Here is a 24,267-nt window from a genome sequence, read left to right as displayed (position 1 = left end):
TCTCTTCATAAGGCAAGGCCTTGAGGCAAAAGCAACAACAGAATGAGATGCAGTGATTTAGGATACTGCAGTCTGAAAAGCAGGTAACTTCTTCTAGAGGAAGGCAAGCTTGGCAGAAGTGCCAAATGCACATCTTATGAAAATCGGACACCAGGAAAGTTGACTCTGAAACTTGCAAGATTCATAGTTATCCCAAGGGGCTTCCAGTAATCTAAGCAGAGACTTGCTGGGAGAAACTGGGCTTTTTCAGACAGTACAGCAAGGAGCAAGCCCTCTAGGCAAACAAACATTTTGGCTTCCAGCAGCCTCCAATGAGCTGCTACCAAACCATGCATCTGGTGAGTATGTGTGGGAAAAGAATCACATTAAGACCCAATATCTTGTACATCTGTAAGCTCTCCTTTACCCATGAATGTGGGATACTGTCGAATGCTTTTTAGTAATCTGTCCATGCTATACTTGATTCTTCTCCTTTTCACAATTCGCCATTATGGTTTTATTTAGCAACAAATCATCCTTTGTTCCATACGACTTTCTTTTGTTATCCTTTTGCAAGGACTGAATTTTTTCCCACAGGACTATAAACTCTGTATGCATCAATTCCACTATATAGTTTATAGTCAGAAGGCAAGTTACTGGTCTATAGTTTTTAGGGTAGTTTACACGTTCACTCTTAAGGAGTATTGTTTTTCCTGTTAACCACGTTGATATCTGTCCAGGATGCAACTATATGCAGTTCTTACTCTAGGCTAAATCTGTGTGCAAAGATGTTAATACTTTTAGCCAGAAGTTAAGTACTGTACATGGGCCTGGGATCGCTTTTCTTAATTTTGTTTCGATCTCTCTGGCCATTACTTTATCCCATTTTATATTTTGAACATTTGAACTCCTTACTTACTCTTAATTTTTCTGTCCATTCAGCATCCTTGTTATATTCCACAGAGCTTCATAAATATTTGCCCCATTTCTTTTTTGGTATTTCTACTTATTTAGATTGGTTTCCCAGTTCTCTCAAACTTTTTTTGGTAATCAATGAATTGCTTGTAGGTTCATAGGTAGATACTAGGCTATCTGCCCTAGGGCATTTATAAGCCTAGCCAGAGTGTATTTGGCTTCCGCCTCCCTATTAGATTAGCCTACTGTGCCTCTGTACAGTAGGTCACAGAAGGTACCCTTTTAAGATTAGTTTACTGTGCCTCTGTCTAGCAGGGACACAGAAGAGATCCCACGGGTGAATTTGCGATTTCCCATCCACGCATCCAGATTTCGCTTGAAGAGGGTCAAGCGAGGGGCTATGTCTAACATGAATTGGGATTCTATTCCAGAGTGAGGGGAGCCTCTAAGAAATGAATCTGTCCCTCCAGCATGTCCTATTTATTTTTGTGCTGAGGTTTAGGTCCCTGGAGCGTGTAGCTCTACGGGACTTGGATTTTTTGAGGTGGAGCATGTCCATTAATTCTGGGTTTGACATGGCTTTGTACATCACGCATAGATCGCCTCTGAGTAGGCGGTAAGCAACTGAGTAGAGCTGGAGTTTCTTTAGTCGAGCTGCATAGGACATCTGTTTGTAGCCATTGATCCTCTTGGTGAGGTACTTTTGGGGTCTCTCCAGTTGCTGCAGGTGTCGGGTAAGGTACATTCCAAAAGGGGCATGGTATTCAATTATGGGCTTGATGAGTGACGAGTAGAGGGGCACAATGACCTCTCAATCTAGATGCAAACCCTTTCGTGATAAGGTGGGCTATGTAGAAGGTCTTTCTAACCACTTTGGCAACGTGATTATCAAAGGAGAGATTACTATCTACGTTGGTCCCCAAATCTCCAATTACGTCTTCCGTACTTAATGGATTACCACCTATGTGGTAATTTGTGGGCACCTTGTTTTTCCCAAAGGGGATGACTATGCACTTTTTAGCATTTAGCTTGAGGCCGTGGCTCTGGCACCAAGCATCCAGCTCTGTGAGACCCTTTTGGAGGATGCTTGCGTCAGCTGGAGATTCGATTATGGCCCCCAGTTTGCAGTCATCTGCGAACTCTGTCAGCCACAATCCCCCCGTTGTTAGCCTGAACCTCAGAGAAGTATATACCAAACAAGAGAGGTCCCAGAACTGAGCCCTGTGGGACGCCACTTGTAACTGGTTTGGATTCGGACATGGCACCTGCGATTCTGACCATGTGGGTTCCATCTCTGAGCCAGTTTGCAACCCATCTTGTGATATAGGGGGTTGATATTTAAGCTGGTAAGCTTATTTATGATGCCCGAGTGGGGTATTGTGTCGAAGGCTTTTGCGAGGTCCAGGTAGGCTGTGTGGACTACCTTGCCCTCATCTATGGCTTTGGTAACTGTTTCAAAGAAATCAACTAGGTTTAAGAGGCAAGATCTGCCCTTAAAGCTGAATTGGGTAGGGTCCAGTGTCTGGAGTCTCCCAATGTCTTTGTTTATGAGTTCCATGATAATACGCTCCATAACTTTACAGACCAGACTAGTCAAGCTTATGGGGCAATAGTTTCCGGGGTCCGTTGTGGCACCACCTTTGTGGAGTAGGACCACTGTAGCTGTACGCCATTCTTTGGGTAGATATCCTGTAGTAAGGCTAAGTTTGAACAGTGACTTAATGGGAGGGTACAGTTCTTCTTGGAGCTCATGTAAGATGCAGCCTGGGACACCGTCCGGTCCCATAAATGCTGTGTTTTTTGCTTTGGAGAGGGCAGCTTTCACCTGTGCATCTGTGATGTCAGGGAGGTTACATTCAGTTGGGATAGGCATTTGCTCCTTTGGGGGAGGGGGGGGAGAAGTTTGCGCTGAATCTTTCTGCCAGGATGTTGGCTAGGTCTGTAGGTTCGGTATATTTTGTACCGTTATGCAACAATTCAGAGCATATCTGGGAGTTTCCGCCCATGTTCCTGACATAACTAAAGAAGGCCTTGCGATTATCTTTAGTGTCTAGGGCAATTTTTCTTTCGAAACTGGCCTTTGATGATTTTATGACGGATCGAAATTTCTTGCTAATACTGATCAGAGATGCCTTCCCTTTCTGTGATTTTGCTCTGTCATGTAGTAGCTTCCTCCTCCTGTTGTATAGCTTATTTATGGCCGGGGTCCACCAGACCAGTCCCCTGTTTTTGGAGGAGTGAGTCTTGGTTTCATTTGGGATAGCACGATCCATGCATAGAATGCATTTGTAATGGATTCTGCGGATTGGGCTGTATTATCCTCTGGCCCAGGGGCTTTGAAGGATTCCACCTTAGTCTTGAGAAGTGCAAAGTTGGCTTTTGAGAAATTCTTTACAGTGATTTCCTTGGCTGGGGGACGGGATATGGATGTCCAGGGAAATTTGTTTATGGTCTGATCTTACCAATGAGAGGTTTACCTCTGGTGTGGAACATAGAGTCCCCATGTTGGTGATGACCAGGTCCAATATGTTGTTCCCTCTTGTGGGAGTGGTGACCAGTTGTTCCATTGCGTAGAGTTTATAAATTCAGTACAATACACATAGATTTAGCTTTATGGTCCTGGAGTTATTGGCAGTTAACAAGAGGGAAGGAGATAATATGAACCAGTTGGCTATTAGGGAGCTTAAGTGGATATTTATTTTAAAAGCGCATGTACATCCAGGCATTAATCAGTACGTATCTGTTAAACCTGTTCTTAATAACAGGAAGTTGTAATGTAAATGTGCACCTTATGACATCTGGTTTGAGTTTTGATCATGTCCTCCAGATACGTTTTTCTTGCTTGACCTTTTGTAAGTCCCCCTCTTCTGTTTTGGACCCACAGAGAGTTTTTCTACTCCAAGTGGACCGTGCTCCTGTATTACAGTTATATTTTTTCATTCTATATGCCTTATGTCTGGTCCCTGTAGGTATAATACCAGTCTGACCAAGATTGATCATCTTGTTTCGCTCCTAGATTTTTAGTTTTGTATGCATTTAATTTAGGATTTGTTTATGGTATAAGGACAATTCATGGTTTGACATTATAGGCATAACGTATGCCTGGTGGTGGCTTTGTGAAATCTACATCTGTCTTATTCTCAAATATATTTCTGCAGCTCCCTACCTTATTGTTGATATTGTCTATCTATCTTTTATTTTTGCCATGTATTTGGCATACTGGTTCATAATGTGCGTTTTTCGTTTGGATAATGATAAGACTGGACTTTTACTATGTTATTATAGCCTCCCATTAGTTCTTTAACGCACTATGTGCGCATGTCAAAGGAGGCAGAATGCTGCCTCTATCAAGGTTATCGTTTAATAGGCTTATATATCTTTTTTATAGTTTTCGTTCTTTTATCTTTTATTTTTTATTTTTAAGTTATAGTTAGGCTGCTTGGATTACCGAGCATTAGTTCGGATGATGGCTCTTGACAGATATGTAATTTGATGGCATTATGTTAACGGAAGTTGTATTTGAACACCCGTTAACAGTTGTTTGATAAAACATTTTAAGTGCCTGTAAACAGTAGAGGTGAGTAGGTTGCCTTTTGCATTTGTCCTGTTGTTCGTTGCATTGCATCTTTCATATCTCCAGGATCAATCCTTGACTGTATGATGATTCTTTTTAGCACAGGCACGTATCTTTGTGATTTTTGATAAAGTTGGAATCTGACGGCATTATGTTGGCGTAGTTGATTTAGTTCACGCCAACAGATGCATGTTAGAATGTGTTTCCTGTGTTCACTAGTAGTAGATGTGAGCAGGATATCTTTCACTGTTGTCCGCTGCATTGTTTATATTTTTTAGATCAGACATGATTGCGGGACAGTTTACAGAACGTGATTGTTTTCCTGTGGTCTTGCTTTAAGGAATATGTGTGTGTAGACAGTGACTCTAGTACGAGTCGTGAAACACGATCTGAATGCATGTGTAAACTGGAATATGGACAGAACCTGATGGTATCATGTTGGCGTATTTGTCTTAGTACACGCCAACAGATGTATATTAGAATGTATTTTCTGTATTTACTAACAGCAGTTGAGAGTATGATGTTTTCCACTCTCGGATTGCTGCCTGCTGCATTGTCTGTATTGTAAACATTTATTAGATCAGACATGGTTACGGGATGGTTTATAGAATATGATTGCATTCTGGTGGCTTTGCTTTAAGGAATGTATGTGTTTAGACAGCGACTCTAGCATGAGTCGTGTAACACGTTTTGAATGCATATGTAAACAGAAACATGGTTTATTTGCATACAAATCATGATGTTCTTTGTCTTGACTGTGATCTCGCACTATTTTTTAGTGTTGTGAGGTAACTGCCTTAGTTGGCTTATGCTGTTATAGCGACAGGCTCTGCTGCTTCATTTAAATGCAGTTTGTTTAAGGCATTTATGTCCAACTTTTAAACTGTTTTTATTTGTTTTTAATTCACTCTAGCACTGTCTCTTTAAACAAGAATATGGAGGGAAAGATTATGTGTTAGTAATTATTCTATTATTGTTTAATTCGTTAGTTTGAGCGCCAAAAGCTTTTTGTATATAAGCTTGCTTTTTCATTGTTTTATTACACCTGAAGAAGCGTAGTATAGCTACGTGAAAGCGCTTGTGTGTTCTTGTTTTCAATAAAGAAGCTTTTATCTCCAGTGACTATTTCCGTGTGGTGACTCCAGTGGATTTTGTGCTATCTAGTTTATAAATTCAAGGAACAGTTGGGCGAGGGTGTTTGGGTTGAGTAGTTTTCCCAGTCAATGCTTGGGTAGTTGAAGTCGCCCAATAACAGTGTTTGGAGAGACCTTCATATTCTCCAGTGTTCTCAGGAATGCCAAGTGGGGTTCCTGTAATAGGGAGGGTGTTCTGTAGCAGGCTACAAACTGAAAGGCAGTTTTGCCTGCTGTTAGTTACGCATGGATGGTTTCCGATGCTTCGTGCAGTGCCACTAACCTGGAGGTGTAGGTATCTTTGATGATTATAGATACTCCCCCTCCTTTTGTGCTTCGGTCCGAGCTTTGGGGCCGAAACACATGGTATGAGTCATAACCTGGTAGTGCTGGGGTGCTCTCAGGAGCCTTGAACCAGGTTTCTGTTACTGCACAGACATAGATTTTCTCCATACTGAGGAGAGCCTCGTGTGTGTGCATCTTGAGGTTTAGACTTCTGGCATTGAATAGCATTACCTTTAGTTTTTTTATCCTTGGGTTGTCTATGGAGGTGGGTTTGTCCTTCGAGCCTTGCCTAAAAAAGGCACTATGGGGGTGGCAAGAGCCTTGGCCAGTATACGAAAGCCTAAGGGTGACAGGTGCAAGCCGTCCCTAGCGAAGCAACGTGGCTTGTCGAGCATGTCATCCCAGGCTGACATGACACTGGATCCCCTTTGAATGACACCAATACTTTAGCCAGTTGTTGAAACTGATCATTTTGTCTTTATACTGTGGCATCATTCTTGGTGAGGGCAAGATGCTACTCAAGGTCATACCAGCCTGGGCTACATGGTCAGAGAGCTCCTCCATGTCTCTTTTCATGTAGTCCAGGGAGGTACGTCTCAGGTCATTCACACCAGCATGGACAATGACGGAGTCATACTTGTACTTGCTTTGGAGTGACCCGAGTGCTTGCGTTATGTGGTGGATCCTGGCACCCGACAGGCAGCTTACAGTGACCTTCTCCTTGTTCAGTCTGGTGAGCGGGACATCAGTGTGCCGGACAAGAGAGTCCCCTATAACAAGTGTATTTGGTGTGTTTGGCCTCAAGGGCTGTGACTGACGCACACTGATTTTGCGAGAGATGTGATTTGTGGGTATTGTTGAGGGGTGGCTGTTGCTTGGATATCTGATTAGGTCTTTGCTGTTTAGGCAGATTTTTATTCACAGCCTAGAGTATGTTTGTGTGTGCTTATGTGTTGGGTATGCAGATGCAATAGGTCTGTGTGAGACTGGATTTGTGGTGTGGGTGGTTACCTTTTCCTCCTGACTTGTGCCAGTCTTGGGTTGAGAGAGCTCTGCCTCCAGTTTGGCTGTGCAACTGCATCTCTCACATGTATTAGAGTTTGTTGGAAGGAGGAGAGGGTTGTCTGTGTACATAAGGCAATTGTAACATTGCCTCAAAATTCCCAGATTCATCACCTGGACTGGAGAGTAACCTTGAAACTGACCCGTGGACATACCAGATTAGTATAGGGAACTGTTTTTTTTACTGATCAGATTAGGGATGGGAACTGATTTTTCACTTGATCAGGAAGGTCCAATCGGGAGCCTAATACTTATGAGAAGTCAAGGAGGGTGTAGTGCTTTAGTTGGTTAGTGTTTGCTTATAAGAGCTGAGCAAATGCAGGGCTTTAGAAAGAGAATAGAGTGATTACTTTGAGAGTTTGAACAGTTCTAAGGGAAAAAGTGAAGAGCAGGCTTTGTGGAGCCTGGAAAACCTGTTCAGGCGGCGCTGTTCAGTTCGCAAAACCGCGCAAAAAGAGAGTTGTAGGGTTTTAAGAGAGAGATCAAGGAGTTTAGAATTGACCCAAAATGGCCAATAAAACTACAGCTTCTATGTAGTAACCACTCCCCCAGGGACAGGCAGGCTGTTCAGTGTTAACCACTCCCACTGGTGAACACAGAGACTTCCCTTTAGCCCAAGCAAGCACTGGCCTTCTAGAAACTTCCAAACAGTTCAGAACAGCAAATCTGTAACTGAACTTTAACTTTCAGAAAGTGGGCAAAAAGCAAGATTTTTTTGTTTCTTTTTGTTGTAGTTTAAAGGTAGCAGAGCTACACAAGCAGCAAAATAATCACAACAATGCAATAAATGACCCCACACTTGAGTGCTAGGCCAAAATCAGGTAAAATGCAGTTTTGAGAGAAAAAAACGATTTTAAATTAAGTGCAACACAGGAAATGCAGTAAACACGCTCTAGATGTGTTCCAAGTACTGTTACAGATATAAACTTTAGCAAGCCGGAAAATGCCAAAAAGTATGCGGCAAAGCAGTAAAACTTAACAAAAAAATGTATTTATTTTTTTTTACTTTTTGCCTGTGCTGACATCTTTTTATTGTTTGCAATAGTATATGACAGAAAGAGCATCAGAAAAGACTAGGATCGAAGTATTTTTGTTGCTCTGTTCCCTCTTCTAAACAGAGACACTTTCTCCTAAACTGAGGGCACATTCTATGCTCAGTTTCCTCCCGACATTATACAGAAAACTCCAGAATATCTTCCTGTGACATATTCTCTTTAGCTCATCCTGTTGTCATCCACTGCTCCTCTTTTGAACTCATTGGTCCATTACTCCACAACACTGCCTGCATCAGAGCTTCAACACAGTTTCCTGTTCCTTCCTTTGCTATGCAACTCCAACTGAACTTTTGCACTGGTTTCCTACTGAGGGCTCCAGAGCATCATCATCTGGCAAGTGATCAAATGCTGGCCGTGCTACGTGTTCTCAATGTGAGGCCTCACTGTTCCTTCATGCTGTGACATTATCAGGATTGAATTTTCTTTGAATTTTCTACACTAAATCCTTCACTTCACAGGCAATTCATAACTTCAATTTCTATTTCTTTAAATTCTCCATTACTAATATTCTTCCTCCCCCTTTTCTATTTTTTTTGTAGTGTAGAATTTTCCATAATCGGGTGCCCTTACTTGCATTTCTCTTCAGATATCTTTGGTGTTGCTTTTTCGTATTTATTAGTTTTACTTTCTCCTAATATCATAGCATAAATACTGCACCATATGAAATCTTATTCCCACACCTATATTTCTTTTTAAGATGTCTCCTACTCCACCGGTTTCACCTTAATTTGGGGCCTTGTTGTTCCCTCACGCTGCAACATGACCTATGTTAGGTTACACTAAATCATTCATTTTGCAGGTATTCCATGACTACTGTATCTATTTGTTTAACTATAAACTTGCTAATCTTCTGTTCTGCATTCCCCACCGTTGTTTTTGTATTGTGAATGTTTCCATTTATCTGGGTGCCTTTGCCTGCATTTCACTTTAATAAAATAAAGGCAGTTCCAAAAGATATTGCATTAGTTTTGTTTCCTCTTCTGCATAAATATTGCACCATAACGGATCTGTTTTTTCACGTCCATATTTCTTTTTTATACCTTCCAAAAATCTCTGGGTTTTGTTACTTATATTTTTGCACTTCCTTGTCACTTTTTCCAGATGGTCCAAAGTTTGCCTATGTAATGCTTTCCATGGATTTTTTTTTGTACTAACGGGCATAAACTTTTTATTTGAAAACTTTTGACAGTTTTTCTTGTGCAAAATGTTTTTCCCTCCAATTTCTCTGCCTTTTAGAGTACATCGTATCTGGAAATTCTCCACTCCTTTCACTACAACAATACACAATTTCTTCCTCATCCTCAATAGCCCAGTCTATCACCTTTATGGTTCTTCTTTGGCATGCCAGTTTTTATGAAATATTACTTCCTTCTACAATAGGAGGACAATCCAACCAAAGCAAGTTATGTATTCAAGGGACAAAGCATGGAAAACCAAAAAAAACGAAACTCCTTTCAATCTAATGCAATACAAACAGCTTCATAATCAGGCTAAACGTTTAGTGGTCAAAAACCAAAGAGTACATACATTCTATTCAAGATCAGAAGTTTTGGGGATTTTGTTTGCCTGGGGAGCAATTAATTCCTTACTCCACCCAGGTTCTAACACCCCATGCCCAAACCCAGATAAATCCCCCTCTGAATTAGCCTCAGTCTTCAATACATACTTTGACATCACCAATCTAACTACCTTCTCACCCATCAACCCTGACACATTGGGCCCACCATCAGCCCATAATACCGCAAATTCCATACCCATCTTCTCATTACCACCCATTGCCACATCGACAGTCCAAAAACTACTAAATCTAAAACCTTGTACAAACACTCCTGATAATATACCTGCAGAATACCTCCAACTAGCAGCCCCTTCCTTAGCTTAACCTATCAGCATACTCCTTTAACAGGTCCATTCAAGAATCCCGGATACCAGATATCTGGAAAAAATCATTTGTCATTCCTCTACATAAAGGTAGCAACAACTCTGACATCTCAAACGTCTCTCCTATTGCCATTCTTTCCCCTATCTCTAAAATACTAGAGAAGTGCATCCACACACAGCTCAAATCATCTAGTTAAATATCAACTGCTTTCTCCCACTCAGCATGGCTTTAGGCCAAGACATAGCACCAACACTGCCCTCCATCTCCTTCTCCGACACAGTAAATAGAGCCTGTGACTCTGGCTCCTTAGTTTCAGCTCCCTCTCGATCAAAGGCATTTGACACTATTTCTCACTCCCTACTGCTCAGCAAACTCTCCAACCTCAATCCATCTCCCTCCACCCTGCAATGGTTTCCAAACTACCTCAAAAACCAGCAGCAATCCTCTAAATGGCAAAACTCTTCCTCCCCTTTCATCACTGCCAACACAGGTGTTCCCCAAGGATCATTTCTTGGTCCCCTCCTCTTTAGTATATTTGTCAACAACTTTCATCAAACCCTTACTCGTAGTTCTGTCATCAGATACGCTGACAATTCAACTATCATCTCCTCTGCAAAATCTCTCACCAAATTACAGCAACTTACCCAAGAAGCATTCACGTCTACCAAGCACTGGACGTCCCAGAATCACCTCGCCCTTAACCCCAACAAAACAAAACTTATTTGCTCCCACAAAAAATACCCCAGTGACAAATATCTTTACAATTACTTTGTGTAACAATACTATCCTAGAAGTCGTCCCTAGTACCAAACTGCTAGGTGTCATCATTGATGACAGTTTACCTTTGACCTTCATACCCACGGCAATATCAAAAACAACATCAAAAGCTAGGTGCCCTATATTGACATAACTATTTCCTCAGTCTCATTGCCAAGAAGGCCCTTGCCTCATCCTTCCTACTCTGCTTTATGGCGCTCCCACATCCTTACCAACCTACAATCTTCCCTAAAAAGTAAGCTTGATTCCTGTTACAATAAAATGGCCAAAGTTGCTACAATCTCTAAATACTCTACCTACCACTGCTCCTCGCTGCATAAACTAAAATGGCTGGAATCCCACCAGCATCTATCTTACCTTCAACTAACCACAGCCCACAAAATAATCTACCAACCTGAACATTGCCCCTCCCTTTCATCCATACTGACCATGTACCAGCCCAATCGCCACATATCAGAAAACAAAATGTTGCTGTCTATAGAGAAACCCAAACTGTCAGCTGGCCAAATGCTGTACTCCCATGCTGTCTCTAAGTTATGGAATAATCTTTCTCCTTCTCTCAGATCAACCTTTAAGTCTGCTTCTTTTAAAAAATCCCTAAAATTACATTTAGTCTCTAACTGGCGATGCTTCTGTACTCCACAAAAAAATCCCAACACCTAAATTTCCCACTATGGAACCTCTCTGTTTCTATTCTTAAACCTTTCCCATTCTTTTCTCTGTACCTTCTCACACCTCCTCTCTCCAGCTATTCATTCTGATACAGTCTGTTCACCTGCTTCACCCTGTACTCTACACCCCTCTACTCACATGTATATACCATTGTCTTTTTCTACTCACATATACTTCTACTCACATATACAAGTTACTTTCTTATACAAGTTACTTTCTTCTTCTACTCTGACTTTCAATACTTCCGTCTCCATTTATGTTCTCACTTATAAAATTTTGTTTTTTCTATGTATTATTGAAATGTCATCTCTGTAAATTGTCTTATCCTTTCTACTGTCTGTCCACTTTTATGCATAAACAACTGTTTTAACTAATTGTATGTAGTAATGCAATTATATTATATTCATGTATCTACAATGTTTTAATTTAATTGCATGTAATAATGTGGAGCTTTTCTCCCCGGGCCTCCACTGAAAAATGGGTTCCTCCAAGCCCAGTGGACTTTCCCGGTCAACAAATCCAAAAAATAAATAAATCTCACCTAACCACATTGAAGGACTGTTTTCCACGTCTTGAGGATTTTACACTGACATTTTCCAGTCCTGGCACCAGTGCACACACTAGGATTGGACATGGTTTACCCCGGGACCTGTGCACCCAGCTGTCTATTGTTAACCTATGTCTAGCCATGACAAATGCTATATAAAATGCAGTCTATATATCATGGCTATCTTTGTGAGATTTAGTGAAAACAGGATCCACCATGTGAAGGTACTCACCAAAACTTTTGGATGACTTCAGTTCCAACAAAACTACTCTCCTTTTCTTGCAAATTTCATCATCTCTCCATTCAGACCCCTGTTCATCCAGGCTGATTGAAGAAAAGATGACTCCCTAAGGACTTCACAGTAGGTTAATCTGGCAAGGTCTCGGAACATTGCTGCCCACCAGTAGGTGGGTCACAGCTTCCAATGAACAAGGATGGCAAATGTCTTACTACACCAAAATTTAGAAAGTTAAGAACATGTTTCAGTTTCTGGTACTTACCGCAGTGCTCTGGAAGTGGCATGGTTGAAACAAATGAATTACAGACAACTTTCAGGGGTTTTTTTGCCATATGGAGCTATGCGGGCTGCTTTTCCTTTTCTCAGTCTTACTGATGGTCTCCTTCCCCATACAGAGGACATCTCCACTATGGGGGACTGCAAGCCGTGGAGGATGAATAGACGTCCACAGCATTTAATTCCAAAATAGTATCAAGGTTACTGCAACACTGAATCTTACTTATGCTATGTTGGAGGATGCAACCTATTTTGTAGGATGCTGCAAAAGACTGTTGCATGGACATAAATGACAGCTATTCTAATCTGGATTACTATTATGTAAATTATTTATCCAGCAAGATGCAAGTTTGTTTATTACATGAAAGTTATCACATCTTAATATATAATGATTCACTAATAGAAGTGTGACTGAAACGGATAATACATTACCTCCAACGTCTATAAAATATTTTGCCGCTAAGCCAGATCTTGGAGCTGAAAGAGAAAGAATAAAACTGGCTCTAATTACAAAAGTAAAATATTCATAGCTACTCTGTGTGTATACATACACGCACAGTTTCAGTGTACACAGCAGAGAATCCTGTACATGACACTAAAGAAAAGTATTTCCAAGTTCTATTATGGTACGGTATACAGTAAACATGCTCAAACTACTTTTTCAGCTAGTCAGTTTAACTTGTCATTGGGCAGAATTCTATACAGAAGGGTACAAATACGATATCCATACATCAAAAGACCATACCTTCTTCACCCTAAAATTTTATTTTTACTGACTTCATCTCTGGCACACAAGTAGTAGGGGTTCAAAGCAAATTATCAAAACAAGTAAAATGCAATGCCCCATCGCACAGCAAATTACTGCAGAAGTACTGCTAACACAAGTGCAGCCACCTCCCCTCCCAGAACTGAAGCATGAGACTTCCAAAAAAGACTACAGTGCTATATTAAACAATTCCATTAGTCAAAATCCTTGTACTCATCTCCCAACAAAGGTGGAAAAGTCCTGTGCTCCCTGGGACATACAGCACTGTTAAAAATGAATGTCACCCACCCTTTCAAATGTTGAGTGGCTGGCTTATACATACCACTAAAATGCTGCTGCCCTGACAATACCAAGCATCATGGATCAGGGCTGCATAGGAAGTGCTCTTTTTACATGTATCCTGACCTAGAGCATCAAACTGGGTTTGAGTAACCAAGTGCCAACAGTGTGTGAAGTGTAGCTAGAACACAGATTCTACCCATTTTTGTTAAGGTACCTCTGGTGTCATGTATCTCATACATTTGAACAGGACTAGTTCTTCAACCTTGCCTTGCAGAGTCTCAGATTTCTTCCTATGGTTTCCTTGCACAGTCTCAGATTTCTCCCTATGGTTTCCTTTCTCAAGTCCCTCCCTAGGAAAGTGGATTGTCAGACAATGACCATCAGAAACAAGCATGGCACTGCTCTACACTTCCTTTGCACGAATCATAAAACTGGTTGGATAAAACAATTGCCTACATCCCCATACCACTGGTTCTTGGTGTTCACTGTTGATTTTATCCCGCCAAGTGCTGTAGTGTGGTCACTGTCCCTTCATCTTTGCCTATAGTGCCCTACGTGAAATTCTGGAACATCTTTGAGTACGTCTTTGGTGTGATTTGCAAGTTTTTCCTAATGTATGGTCTACCCAATTTCTTTGACTTCCTTGACCTAGTGAATACTCAAGGCAATTTCAACATTTGAACTGACCATCGCGGATAAACTTGACATGGATGTCAACATTTGAGAGTTTCAGCATCAGTTGGGTCATTTCTTTTTCTATTTATTAAGTGATGTTGCTCCGTTAAGTTGGTCTTCCACATGGATTTTGCTAAAATGGACTAGATGGATCCAATTGAACATTCTCATTATGACCTGGATCCATTTTAGGGTTATATTTCCACTTAGGAGGCCACTTTCCCTAGAATTCAGAAAAAAGCTCACCACTTGTGGTAACTGCCCAATAGTATTGTTATTGGCAAGACAGTGGAAAAAAGAATGTGATTCTGAAGCAACTATGCAATGAGAAAAATTTCACTACTGGCTCATTAACTCATCTCCATTGCAATTAGTGCCATCAGACCTGACTGCACACTCTAGTGGCCCATGCATAATGTTGGCAAAGGTACCATCCTATACACACAAACTCATGTGATCATGTTCATGGAAACACTCGGCCCCTAGCATTTACACATACATACAGACTGTTCCCTAACCTAATCCGTTCCCTAGTGCAACCACCTAGGCAGACATTCATGCAGTTATCTTTCACATGCTTAGACAAAACACTAACTCATCCCCCCCATAACACACTAAATCAACATCCCCATATCTTCTCTGAACTTGACTACACTGCTAGCACTCAAACTGAATGAGTGACTGCCATAGGGGAGTCACTTTCCTCCAATTGTGAAATTTTACACAAACTAGTCATTTTCTGAATCACTTGGTTGAGCAAAAATAAGAAGTCACTAAAACTTCCATGGGAAACCCATATGGACAATTAGCATTAGCCACTCCCCGGGACCATATTACTGTGCAGCTGTTCCCGTGACACTGGCCTCCCTACTGAGGCCCCCCCACAAGGAGAAAACCTCAGCAGCAGAAATGTTCTAAGAATTGAAAAGCTTAGTGCCCAGAGGGGAAAAAAACAAAGATAAGGTTCTTCCATCAGACTCATAGTTTCTGAATCCCAGCCTCGATACGGATTTGGTTCAATCCATGATCATGTACAGGACTGAAATTCTTTTGAAAGACCCTAAATTGCAGATCAGTGTTACCCAGCCTCCTCTCAGTAGTATGTGCCCAATTTACTACTCCAAAAACTGCCTAGACTCCTTCCTTCAGTGGCCAGCTCTTAAGCTCAGAGCGTTAATGCTCACTCATGTCATTGTGTTGCAGGTCTCAGCCCTACCCTAACCCAATTTCACTGCTCACTGGGGAGGACAAAGTTCTTTTCTTCTGTGAATGTTACTAGTAAGCAAGATACTTCATAAACTCACTTTAAGGACCAGAAGTCATCAGATGTGAATCTTCAGATGTAAAGATTTCAATTTTAAGAAGGCCCTAAGATCAATTAGATTATTCCATCTTCAGACCTGATGGCAGAGATCTACTCAACAGTATCTTCTTGCCTTGATTACAAGGCCCATTATCATGGCTGAACTAAGAGACTTGCATTAGAAAGTTGGTAGAGTCTGTTCTTAACACTTATTCTCAGTGTTGAAATATCTTGTTAGCCTTTTTTTTTTTGCTTGCTTATTTTTCAGATGCTTGGGTTTAAAGCATATCCTGCAACTTCAAGGTACATTTCAGATGGATTACATAACCTATTTAACCCCTGGTTTGATAAACAGTTCATGGACCACAAATTTAGAACAGCAAGATCCATCCTTTGTACCATCCAAAACTTGCAACGCAGGTGTTAGGACCACAAAGTAAATGAAAATTTCCCAAGCTGCCTGAAACTCTCCACCCTTCCCATCATACATCATGCATATCTCACATTCCACTTCTATTACTGTTATGAGTTGAGAGAAGGAAAATCAGCAAAAGAAAAGCTTCTATAACATGTACTGTAGCTGGGTAATGGAGGGAAAGTACATGAAAATGTGAACCTTACAGGCCTTTCATTATGACAAGGGCACAACTGATAACTTCTAGAACCCGATCTCTCGCTCCTTTTAGGTGGTTGTAATACCACGGTTGATGACATTTGTGCTTTTAGGTGCTCAGGGAAGAGCTGGCTGCAGCAGTATCAAGGGAGACACAATGGAAAAGGAAAAACACGTGAAAGGGAGAAGATGCTGCCAAATGTGAGTAGTAGACCTCTGGGTGGGATTTTCCTAAAAGTGAGAGTGGGTAATTTTGCAAGGTTAGAGACAGCAGCCTCTTCTGAAGAAAATGGCTCACAGGGGTAAAGTGATTTCTCTGGACCAGAAGTGGCCTGTGACAAGAACTTGGACTTTCTGGATGAATCAACAAAAGAAATGGGTGGGGGGTGGCATGAAGGAGTCCAACTGTACACTTGTAAGGTCAAGGATACCCCAGCTGATCACTTCCTCCGCATCTCTCTTCAACCTGCAGGCACTGAAAATTAAGGCCCTTGAAAAGTAGGTGCATTCAGCAAAGATGTGGACATCTAATTAGCATAAAATAGGAATACCAAACAATACATAAAACTCTTCCACTTCCTGTAGGTGTGACAAACATGATGAAAAAATACAAGTATATCAGAGTAAAAATTGTAGATTTTAGTGAACTGCATTGCAAAATTCTGTCACGCATTGTGTCTAAAAAAAAGGGAGATGCGGGTCATGTAGCGAAGTTGTGTGTGTGTACTAAACAGCTTCAAAATTCATGTATAAGGAGGGGAATTCAATGCGACGGCATAAATCAAGCCTGAAAGTAATGGCATACCACCAAAGTAGGGACATAAGTCTGCCCCTCATAAAACATTAGGGATCAGGGAAAAGACACATTTGATTTGTCAAAGATACAAAAAGACTGCACATAGTTTTCCCCAAAGGTGAAAAATCCTCTCCAACGAGGGACTTCTGGGTCCCTTCATGAGGAGCCATGAGACTGTCCAAAATCCTCTTCAACGAGGGGCTTCTGGGTCCCTTCATGAGGAGCCATGAGACTGTCCAAAAACGTAACTCTTTCGGAATGTAGTTTGCTCAAGAAGTGGTGTGAGCATAATGCCCAGTGACAGACACACTGGTCTTACAGAGGGAAGGAACACATTGCCCACCATTTGCTGTACCAGACAACAGCAATACTTTATCAAAACTGAACAAATACGACTACCAGAGGCACACAGTCCTGAAATGTTAACATCAGACACACTGCCAGGCATTTTATGTGAAGGTGACATTCCAAAAAGACCATTCCCCCCCCTGAAACAAATATGCTGCCACTGCCAGATGCATGTTAGCTTCCTCACATGCACAACCTTCTGCATTTACAATACAGAGCTCTTCAGGCTCTTAATGCTATTCAAATATGACAGATGTCGGAGGCGTTTGTGGCTAGAAGTGGCTACTCCAGAAAAGATTGATGGGATTCAGCCACTAGACCCAAGGTTCTGAAAGTTCCAGTTAATAAAGACCAAGTTGAATGAACAGATTCAACTACCAGCAGCAGTAAATGTTTTCTACCCTAGATCAGGAAAGCACAATGGAGAAAGTGTCTTATAAAGACTTTAAGGGACTCCTGGGACCACTGTCTGGTTAAGTGATTGATAAGAGCCACGCAGTACTTCCTCGGAGCATGCAATACTGAGACTTTGCGAGGTTCATAGTTATCTCAAGGGAGATGACCATACGACATAGGTTACCAGATCCTTCATTGATTTTTCCCCCCTCCCAACAGCTGATCAGCTCCTCTCTTCATTCACCAGGCCGACTAGACCCACCTTAACCTTTACTCAACCCATCTCTGGGGGTGGTGAGGAGACCGAGGATGCTGACGGAGCACCAAACAAATACTAATCATCTACCACCCAATGAAAACCTAGCAAACTCCCCAACTGCTGCCACTGCCAGATGCCTGTTAGCTTCCTCACATGCACAACCTTCTGCATTTACAATACAGAGCTCTTCAGGCTCTTAATGCTATTCAAAGGTAGGTACTAGGCTATCTGCCCGAAGGCATTTATAAGCCTAGCCAGAATGCGTTAGCTTTTTCCACCCCCTTAGATTAGTTCCCTGTGCCACTGTCCAGCAGACATTGAAGTGATCCCTGGGGTAAACTTTGTTTCCCATCCACTCGTCAAGGTTTTTCTTGAAGAGGGTTAGCGAGGAGTACTGCCTAATGTAGACTGGAATCTTGTTCCAGAGCATGGGAAGTCTCTCAGACAGGAATCTATCCCTCCAGCACGTCCTATTTATTGTTGTGGTGAGATTTAGATCCCTGGAGCATGTGGCTCGAGGGGATATGGTTTTCTTCAGGTGGAGCATGTCTATCAATTCTGGGTTGGACATGGTCTTGTACACGTCAGCAGAGATCACTTCTGAGTAGGCGGTATGCAACTGAGTACAGCTGGAGTTTCTTCAGTCGAGCTGCATAGGGCATCTGCTCGAGACCAGTGATTCTCTTGGTGAGGTACTTGTGGTCTTTCCAGTTGTTGCAGGTGTCTTGTAAGGTACATCCCAAATGGGGCATTGTACTGTATGATAGGTCTGATGAGTGATGCATAGAGGGGCCTAATGACCTCTTTTGATCTGGATGCAAACCCTTTTCTGATTAGGTGGGCCACATAGAAAGATTTTCTAACCGCTTTGGCAATGTGATCAAGAGAGAAGTTACTGTCTACTTGGGTCCCCAGATCCCTTATTACGTCTTCAGTATTTAGGGGGCTACCACCTATGTGGTAGTCTGTGGGTACTTTGTTTTTTCCAAAGGGGATGACTATGCACTTTCTGGCATTTACCTTGAGGCCATGGTTTTGACACCAGGTATCTGTCTCAGTGAGACCCTTTTGGAGGATGTGTACGTCAGCCAGAGAGTCAGTTATAGCCCCTAGTTTGCAGTAGTCTGCGAACTTGGTCAGCCATAGTCCTCCTGTGCTTGCCTATACCTCTGAGAAGTATATGCCAAACAGGAGTGGTCCTAGGACTGAGCCCTGGGGAACGCCACTTGTAACCGGTTTAGAGTCGGTCCTAGCTCCTGCAACTCTTACCATGTGGGTTCTGTCTGTGAGACAGTTGGCAATTCATCTCATGACGTAGGGGTTTCTGTTCAAGCTGGTGAGCTTGTCTATAACACCAGAGTGGGGAATGGTGTCGAAGGCCTCTGCAAGGTCTAGGTAGGCTGTGTGGACCACCTTTCCCTCGTCTATAGCCTTGGTAACCGTCTAAAAGTCGTCCTCCAGGTTTAGGAGGCATGATCTGCCTTTAAAGGCAAACTGAGTAGGGTCCAGTGTTTGGAGGTTTCCAATGTCTCTGTTAATGAGATCCATGATGATGCGCTCCATAGCTTTGCAGACGAAGCTAGTCAGGCTTATAGGGCGATAGTTCCCAGGGTCTGTTGTGGCTCCACCTTTGTGGAGTGGAATAACCGTTGCTGTGCACCACTCTGTGGGCATGTAGCCTGTGGAGAGGCTGAGTTTAAACAGTGTTTTTAGGTGAGGGGTTAGTTCATCTTTGAGCTCGTGTAGGACGCAACCTGGGACACCGTCCGGTCCCATTCATGCTGTGTTTTTAGCACTGGCGAGAGCTGTTTTAACCAGAGTGTCTGATTTCAGGGGCACTACATTCTTCTGGTACGGTTATATGCCCTTTTGGGGGTGAGAGGGGGGTGAAGTTTGCACTGTACCTGTCTGCCAGGATGTTGGCTACATTGGTCAGTTCAATGTATTTTGTGCCATTCTGCACTAACTCAGAGCAGATCTGAGAATTGCCACTTGGATTCCTGACATAGCTAAAGAATGCCTTGTGTTAATCTGTCCATGGCAATTTTCTTTTGAAGCTAGCCTTGGAGGATTTTATGAGGGAACGTAGTTTCATGCTGATACTGATCAGGGATGTCTTCCCTTCTTGGGATTTTACTCTTTTCTGTACTAGTTTCCTCCTTCTATTGTATAGCTTGTTTATGGCAGGGGTCCACCAGACTAGTTTCCTTTTCTTGGAGTAGTAAGTCTTGGTTTTGTTTGGGATAGCATGATCCATGCATTCTTGTAGAGTGCATTAGTAAAGAATTTTGCAGCTTGGACAGCGTTATCCTTTAGCATGGGGGCTTTGAAACTTCCCACCTCGGTCTTAAGTAATGTGAAGTTTGCTTTTGAAAAGTTTTTCACAGTGGTTTCTTTGACCGGGGGTGGTGGCGGAATGTGGATATCTAGAGTGATTAGTTTATGGTCAGATCTAACCAGCGAGGGGTTGACCTCCAGTGTGGAACACCAGTCGCCCATGTTGGTGATGACCAGGTCCAACATGTAACCTCTGGTGTGGGTGTTGACCAGGTGATCCAGGGCATTTGAGTTTATAAATTCTAGGAAATGCTGGGCAAGTGAGTTTGTACTAGAGTAGTTCTCCCAGTTAATGTTTGGGTAATTGAAATCACCTAATATTGGTGTTTGGTAGGACCTTTATGTTTCCCAGTGTTTCCAGGAATGTGGAGTGAGTCCTGAGACATGGTGGGTGACCTGTAGCAAGCTATAATCTGAATAGCAGTTTTGCCGATTGTTAGTTGCACGTGGATGATTTCTGAAGAATCATACTGTGCCACTAACCTGGAGGTGTGGGTATCTTTGATGAATATGGATACTCCCCCACCTTTTGTGGCCGAAATGTATGGTACGATTTGTGACCTGGTAGTGCTGGGGTGCTCTCGATTTTCTCCATACCGAGTAGTGCGAGTGCATGCATTTTGAGGTTTAGACTTCTGTCATCGAGTAGCATTACCCTCAGTTTTTTGTTACTTGTGCTATTTATGGCAGTGGGTTTGTCTTTTGAGCCTTGCCTAAAAAAGGCACTATGGGGGTGGCAAGAGCCTTGGCCAGTATTCGAAAGCCTAAGGGTGACAGGTGTGCAAGCCGTCTCTAGCAAAGCAGTGTGGCTTGTCGAGCATGACATCCCAGGCTGACAGACACTGGATCTCCTTTGAATGACACCAGAAGCTTAGCCAATTGTTGAAATTGATAATTTTTTCTCTATACCGTGGTATCATTCTTGGTGAGGGCAGGATGCTATTCAGGATCAGGGTCATACCGGCGTGGGCTACGTGATCAGAGAGCTCCTCCACGTCTCTTTTCATGTAGTCCAGGGAGGTACGGCTCAGGTCATTCACACAACATGGACAATGACGGTCCTATTTGTACTTGTTCTGGAGTGACCCGAGTGCTTGTGTTATGTGACGGATCCCGGCATCAGACAGGCAGCTAACAGTAACCTTCTCCTTGTTCAGCCTAGTGAGAGGAACGTCAGTGTGCGTGTGTTGGGTATGTTATTTTGCCTTAAGGGCTGTGACTGTTTGGCACACTGTTTTTGTGAAGTATGTGTTTCATGATTTGTGTTGGGGAGTGGAGGTTGCTTGGATGTCTGCTTTGGAGGTCTCTGTTGCTTCTGCAGATTTTTATTTAGAGCCTCCGAGTATGTTTTAGTGCATCTGTGTGTTTTTTGCCAGTGCTGGTTTCATAGGTCTGTGAGATGGTGGTGTGATGCAAGTAATTCCCTTCTTCTCTTGACTGCCTGCTCGAGTCTTGGGTTGAGAGTGCTTAGCCTCCAGTTTGGCTGTATAATTGCATCTCTCACATGCATTAGTGTTTGGTGGAAGGAGGAGAGGGTTGTCTGTGTACATGAAGCAATTGTAACATTGCCTCAAAAATGCACAGATTCACCAGTTGGACCAGAGTACACCTGAAACTGCCCTCTGGGCATACCTGGATAGGTACAGTGAACTGTTTTACTGATTGGCTGGTAAGGTCAAATAGAGAGCCTTGTCCTTCTCTACAGTATAGACTGGGTCTAGTGCCAAGGTTTATTAGTGCTTGCTATAAGTTTTGAGCAAGTGTCGGTATGAAAAGTGAATGGTTTGAGTGCTTAAGTTGAAAGTTTGTCTACTTCCAAGGGAAAAACTAGAAAGGAGACTTTGTGGAGCCGGGAATAGTTATACCCTAGCTAGCTAGCGCTGCCAGGAGCACAAAACCTTGCAAATGCGGGTTTTATAGCAGGGAAACTAAAGAGATAGAAATTAGCCCAAAATGGCCAATAAGCTACTAATTTCTGGGCTGAAACTACTCCTCCAGGGACAGATAGGCTGCTCAAAGCTCCCTCTCTCACAGTGAACAGAGAAACTTCCTTCTATCCAAGTAAGGTATGGGCAAACACAGAAACTTGTAAAACAGCAGCCCTGAATTCAGCACTAACCTGAAAACTGGCCTATACTACCTTAAAAAGGCAGGAAAACAAGTACATATATATATATATTTTTTTTTTTTCAAAAAATAAAGTAGATACAATCAAAAAAACACTAACTGTTGTAGGCTACACACTCAAGTGCAATAGCAATTTCTGTGCATTTAAACAGGTAATTTAAACACAAAATCAACTTTGTTAAAGTGCAGGCAGTAAATAAATACAATATGTAGATGAAACAAACGTTTTAAATCACAGAAACTCTAGAAAAATTGGCGTTTTATGCGGAATTAGCTAAAGGCAGCTAGAGAATGCAGAAAAATAATACTTAATCACTCAAAAGTCTCTCTTCTTTCTCTGCTGCTGTAAAACTCTGCATGGAACCAGGCAGGAGCTCGCTGAACTGTATATTTATTGCAATGAGTGTACGCCCCCCCACAATGGGCAAGCTGGCTCTGGCCTCTCACTCCTGTCCTTCATGCTCCATTCAGCTCCCATGCCACTACTTAAAGACAGGCCACTTGGGGCAGTGTAATGGCTTCATCATTCAGAGCCACAGAGCCTGATCAGACCAATCACTGATGATGCATGAAGGACCCCAGACAAGACATCAAGATATGGGAATACTCTGTCTCTTTAGTCTCTGATGAGTTGCTACTATGACGGAATATGCACCCAGTGAACACCTTTGGGGCAAAGGTGAGACCAAAGGAAAAAGCCCATCATTGGTAATGATCTGACTTGAAACGTAGAACATTTCTGTACTCATTGGCAATACCAATCGTTGAGGTAGGCTTTTTAAAAGTCAGGACCAATTAAATTTTTTTTTTGGGGGGGGGGGGGGGGCAAAACTTAAGCCTTTCTGGTCCAGTGTGACTAATTGCTGTTCTCCTCAACAGGCTTAATACTTGCTTCCTTACAGCTCGCTTTGGATGGACAGCAAGGAAAACAATGGAATCTAAGGAGGGGACAGAGAGAAATGATAGTAAATACGCTGGCTGTCATTTTCTCAACTCAGCAGGTTCTTGGTGAATTCACCCCAAAGCTTCAGGTGAAGGATGAATCTACTCCAATTTCCTCAAGGAGTGGGTCAAGTCAGGGAAGGGTCCAGGACAGCTATCATCTGCCCCGGGGCAGACCGTGGTCTCCTGGTGTCCAATAGCCCCACCTTTAGATTTGTGACCTTGGTGGAATAAAAACTCTGATGGTCTCATTTAGTTTGGTGTTACACACCATACCTGCTGCTAGTAAAGGTTCGCAATTGGTGCAAAAGCACCAGGAGCAAGAGGAGGAACTGGACACAGACTCATATTTGATGCACACAGCAGAAAAGCTGATAGAACTTGACATCAACAATATGATGGCCTGGTTCTGAAAACTGACTCGTTGTAGGACTTGCAAACACAAAGAAAATGTGGGGGGGGGGATATTAACACCAAGATCAGCAAAACAGGATCTTGATAATATATCAAGAAAGTTGTAACCAGTTGAAGCAATGACACCAACTGTGCCATTAGCATGAAAACACAGATTTATCATGCCAGCTGAGCAAAAATATGGGCCAGTGACAGTACCACAGGCACCAGTGCCAATGAGAATAAAGTTCCAGAAGTAAAAATCCATCAGCACTCTAGTTCACAGAAGGTGGCAGAAGGAGAGACATTGTCATGAGCCCTAACAATCGCTTCAGTTTTAAATAATCATAACACTGCTGCCAAGCACAGGGACCCGAGCATGACTGGCCTGCAGTCTCTTGAGATGGACTGAAGATTCCCCAGAAAGGCTGCTGTCCATGTTGCACTTGGTATTTATTGATTCACACAAAAATCACTAGGATGAACAAAAAATCATTTAAAACCATAAAGACTAAAAAAATTCACCACGTCTTCGTCCCATATGGTCAAACTTCATCAGATGAAACAGAGCAGTCAAATGTGTTACTTGTATACTATATCCCTAACAAACCACCAGTAATTTTTTTAAAAAAATT

The 24,267-nt window shown here is 42.3% G+C and overlaps 1 protein-coding gene across 2 annotated transcripts in view; it reads right to left on the bottom strand.

Moving 5' to 3' along the window:
• Positions 1-24,267, bottom strand: part of DUT (deoxyuridine triphosphatase) — a 409,598-nt gene that overhangs the window by 175,555 nt on the left and 209,776 nt on the right. For both annotated transcript variants that reach the window (XM_044077623.1, XM_044077624.1), the window contains one exon: positions 12,828-12,872. In XM_044077623.1, coding sequence (XP_043933558.1) covers positions 12,828-12,872 — 45 coding nt within the window. The remainder of the gene's footprint in view (positions 1-12,827; positions 12,873-24,267) is intronic.

This window comes from Protopterus annectens, chromosome 7.part0, assembly GCF_019279795.1.
Source record: "Protopterus annectens isolate FY-2018-M chromosome 7.part0, PAN1.0, whole genome shotgun sequence".
Classification (NCBI taxonomy): Eukaryota; Metazoa; Chordata; order Ceratodontiformes; family Protopteridae; genus Protopterus; species Protopterus annectens.
Note: the sequence above shows the minus strand (reverse complement) of the source record. Positions and strands in the feature narration are given on the sequence as shown.